The 5,000-nt window shown below is 33.6% G+C and overlaps 1 protein-coding gene across 1 annotated transcript in view; it reads right to left on the reverse strand.

The window, feature by feature from the left end:
* LOC138058170 (uncharacterized) overlaps positions 1-5,000 on the reverse strand; it is an 8,376-nt gene that overhangs the window by 1,002 nt on the left and 2,374 nt on the right. Inside the window, exons 3-8 of the mRNA XM_068904068.1 lie at positions 4,682-4,932; positions 3,538-4,084; positions 2,951-3,251; positions 2,563-2,697; positions 1,061-1,232; positions 765-913 (exon numbers count right to left, since the gene is read on the reverse strand). Of these exons, the coding sequence (XP_068760169.1) occupies positions 765-913; positions 1,061-1,232; positions 2,563-2,697; positions 2,951-3,251; positions 3,538-4,084; positions 4,682-4,932 (1,555 nt within the window). The remainder of the gene's footprint in view (positions 1-764; positions 914-1,060; positions 1,233-2,562; positions 2,698-2,950; positions 3,252-3,537; positions 4,085-4,681; positions 4,933-5,000) is intronic.

The following is a 5,000-nucleotide window of genomic DNA, read 5'->3' on the forward strand; positions in this document are numbered from 1 at the left end:
ATATTATTATTATTATTATATTATTATATAATATTATTATTATTATATTATATTATATTATTATTATTATTATTATTATTATTATATTATTATTATTATATTATTATTATTATATTATTATTATTATTATTATATATTATTATTATTATTATATTATTATATAATATTATTATTATTATATTATATTATATTATTATTATTATTATTATTATTATTATATTATTATTATTATATTATTATTATTATTATATTATTATATTATTATTATTATTATTATTATTATTATTATTATTATTATTATTATTATTATTATTATTATTATTATTATTATTATATATTATTATTATTATTATTATATTATTATTATTTTATTATTATTATTATATTATTATTATTATTATTATTATTATTATTATTATTATTATTATTATTTATTATTATTATTATTATTATTATTATATTATTATTATTATTATTATTATTATTATTATTATTATTATTTATTATTGCTACAACTGGAAAAAGGTTTGTCCAGTCATAGATTTCATTGTTGAGAATGGACTGTCATGAAGCAAAATGCTACATTTGCTGATGAACATGTATATGAAAAATTGAACTTCTTTTGATTTGCATTAACTCTATCTGTTGAATGAAACATTGACTTGTTAGTTTCTGTATGTTAGCTTATTTATACACACTACTTTTAATCAAGAAACTGAAGGGAAATGGCACTGTGCCATCCATCTAATATCTAGTGGACTTACCATAAGTTGGTGGAGAAGCCACTTCTCGGACAACCTCCTCACCCAGTTTGAACTTTGGGTATGTCACTCTATAATATTTCTCTCCCTTCTTAGATAGCTGTGTGTCCCTTTTCACGTTCTCGTTAAAATGAAGCCTTGCAAGGATATGCCTAAAAATAAAGGACAATAAGTAAAAATTCAAATGCAAAGATATTGGAGCTGCAATGTTGAGTTATCAAGAATATTATTGGATAACCTAGTGCTTGAATAAATTGCATGAGAGATACATGAAGAAACTTCATGCTCCATACCATTACCTGCAAAAAGTTCCACACCAAGAGAACCCAATCATCTTCGGGTGCCAGTGGTTAAGGGTTGCATGGAAACCCTCCAAGCAGCTGGTTTGGGCATCCGGGGACAGCTTTTTTATATCCCCTAACAGGAGTTTACTGGTGAGTATGCTTTTAAGTTTATCATATGCAGCCGTACCTGAAAAAGAAAGTAACCATGACAAAACTTGGTGAAATGAATGGCAAATGTAATGAGTCAGGCAGACACAAATCCAAATATTACCGTATTTACCCGTGTATAAGTCGATCCCATGTATAAGTCGACCCCCCATTTTTGATGGCAAAAAAAGCAATTTCTTAATTTCTTTGCTAAATGTTCATGGGATATTAATCTTGCATTCTTCGATTTCTGGAACTGTGGATTCACAAACAATTAAGGCCCTCAAGCGCTTAATAGTTTTGTGGTTCAGCGGTTGTTGTATGTGCGGGCATTTTGTCCTTGAATTTCGAAAAAGTTCTCAGAAAATCGAACATGTAAACCTCAAACTAACCTGTTTCGTTGTTCAACGATAAAGGGCTTTAGAGGATAAGCACAACATCACAGAAGCAGGAGTCAATCTTTGAAAATAACTTCAAAAACGATGCGAAATGTGCAAGGTTTAATTGGTGCTTGACTTATAATTTATCACATGGCAAACGAAACAAAACTCATAAACCAAACAATACAAAGTTTGCAAAAGCATTTAAATCATCCAGGTTTGTATAAAGAATAAAAAACAATCATTAGCAACCAGCATTTTCAGGCAACACGAGTGACGATCATGCTTGCACGCAAACACGAGGAATTGTGCCAGGTTACTAAGCCGTTGAAGGATCGCATTTTATTTGAAGAAACAAGAATGTTTTTTAGAGCTTTCCGCCTTTGGAAAACGAAAATTTCCAGAGTCTATTTCATATTTGTGCTTGTGAGTATCTTCAACATTTAAAGTAAAACAAATCCTTTTTCATTTCAACTGGAATTGCTTAATTACATTCATTTTGAAGTCTTTCGTCATTCATTTTGAAGTATTTCGTCCACTGCGTTCGTTATGCCCAACGACCACATTATGATGTTTATTTTGAATAAATTATTTAGCTGGAACTTGGCTCGAAATCTTTGACCCATGTATAAGTCGAGGGCGATTTTTGGAGCTTCTTTTGAGGCCATAAAAGGTCGACTTATACACGGGTAAATACGGTAGCTAATGCTGTACAGAAACTCTGCAAACTGGGTTCCTTTTTTTCGGACCCTTTTTGTGATGAAACAATGATAAAAACAGTTAGCCACAACTTTATTGTAAGAATTATTTTTGGTAATCAAGGATATGTGGTACAGTGCGATATTAAATTATTATTATTATTATTATTATTATTATTATTATTATTATTATTATTATTATTATTATTGTTGTTATTATTACACGTTAAACAGTTCTTCCCAGCTGTCAGCTCAATTCTGGTTCGATGAAAGTCACTCCTGAAATCCTCACCAATTTTTATCCACTTCCGTGGTTGAAGCTCCTCATGACAGCACTCCTTGTACAGAGGGTCGGGGTGGTCTGTGTGTCTGTTTGCGACATGTCGCATAAATGAATGCCATTTTGCGAGGATCAAGTTACCAAAACCTACATGAGAAAAACAACGAAAATACTAATGTGAACTCAAAAACTAAGGCATTGATCCCCTCACATCAAGTTTTAAATGAAACTATCTCAAGCAAAAAGCTTAAATGAAAAAGTCTCAAAACCATAAATCATTGTATCATTATAATATTCACATAGTCATAATGCAAAGCCCATTTTCATTGTAATTACTCTAAAACAGTGTGGACCTTTGTGTCAGCATATAAGGTTGACTTATTCAGGAAGTACACAAAACCTGGTTTGGTGGATGTGGCACTCCAATACAAATGACGACGGATCCCTTTCATCCACTGACTGATAACTTCACAGCCTTTTTCTTTACTTGCTGAAAGAAGCTTCTTGGTAATAGACCGTGCCACATGCCAAATATCGTAATAATGTGTGGTTTTCCTGCAGGTCTCCCTAATCCATTTGGCAATTCCCCTGTGACGGTCTGAGATAAATACACTGATAGACAATCCCAGCTGTTCTAAGAAGCAAAAGCATCTCTTGGCTCCCTCCAATTCAGTTTGCTGGCTGCCACTAGTTTCATTAGACTATAGCAAAAATGATACTAGATTTAATGAGAATATTCTATATTTATTCCACAATAATTATTATTGGCCCTTGAGAAGGAATTGGTGATGTGCATTGAAGAGTATTTGTACATAAAAAGTAGAATTTGCATGAAAGAAATCCAAAAATTGTTAACAGATCAAAGATGAACAAAACATTGGGAAAAAAAGGCACATTTCAAAGTAAAAAAATGTGATGATGATGTGGACTACATCTACCAACAGGATAATTCCAAGTACATTGTATAGTCTTTACCAGACCTCATACCTGAACAATTTCAAAATGTACAACTTTCATTAATGTTGTGCACAGCATTGTGTAAACACCAAATTTTGCAGAATGGCCCATGGAATCAAATCGACCATCACCAGACCAGACAACATCCTTCATGTTTTTCAAGGTACTGATGAGGCCAGCTCTGTATTCCTCCCAATGGTAGATGACAGTTGGGAAAATAAAAGTGCGCTGATGAGCAAAGAATGTTCTTGAAGAGTAGGCACACAGTCCCAAGTGGCGGAAGACTAGCAAAACTTTGCTTATGGAGGCACCTGCCATAAGCACAGCAAAGCTCAAAAGCATGTTGCCAGCAGGGTATTTGCCTTGGGGCATGAAGCTTTGGGAATTCCACACATATCCCTTGCATTTTCGGCAGTGCTGTTTGACAGTCACCATTGTACCATTTTGTTTCATTTCAACTTCTGGCTTGTCTGCCTTGCAGTTGAAACAGAACAAAATGAAAATTTTCATCAGCATCTCATGAAATACTATAAATTTTGGCTGGTTATACTTGTAGCCTGGGCAATCTTGGTCAACTCTGAAAGAGAAATCAGATGATCAATACCTGACTACAATGTATGACATGAATGCAAACTTAAATTAACATGTCTGCCAATTAAAAAACAAAACAAAACAAAAATCAAAACAGTGCAGTAGGAAAGGTGTCCTTGGACGCATCAAGAGATTCACCGAAGTTGCTCCCAATTCTCCAAAAGGTAAAGTGATGAAACACATCTTCAGGGTTCGTACACTTTTTGTGCCCTAAAATTCAATTACTTTTCCAGGACCATGCATGGCAAAATCCATGACTACTTGAATATATGTATGCACTCCACAATATGAAATGAGACAGGTTCCATTTGTGTTTGCCAAAATTTGAGACAGGAATTTTATTTTGTTTTTGCATAGAGCTAATTTTCCAGGATTTTTCATGACTTGTCTTCAATTTCCAGGATTGCCAGACCTAGATTTTACAAGATTAGAATTGCATGACTTGCCAGGATTTCCATGACCTGTGCGAACCAGGCATCTAGACTGACAATGACCGATGCTGAATTTCAGACTAAAAGCCTGTTGGATTGGAAGTGAAAACATAGCTTATTTGAGTTCTATGCTAAAAGAAAAACACTCTTACTTGATATCATGATTGTGGTCTCTCTCGTTATCCCCATCTTCCTCAGTGCTGTAGGCCTCTTCGTCCATACTTCTTTCACCTTCAGTCCAATCGTCATCATCGTCCTCTGTTTCTGTACCTGTACGGGACCATGTGTAATAGTGTGCAGAACATGATGTGGATTTAGGTGCAGTTTCACAGGGATTGATATCTGGATCCTCATTAGGTAAATCTCCTTCACCATCAGTCATTATTTCCTGATGTGCTAAACGCTAGAGAAAGACAATAAAGGTCACCAAGCAAGAATTTATTTTCAGAACCTTATAAAGTTACCAGTATG

This window comes from Montipora capricornis, chromosome 7 (assembly GCF_036669925.1).
Source record: "Montipora capricornis isolate CH-2021 chromosome 7, ASM3666992v2, whole genome shotgun sequence".
NCBI classification, from domain to species: Eukaryota; Metazoa; Cnidaria; class Anthozoa; order Scleractinia; family Acroporidae; genus Montipora; species Montipora capricornis.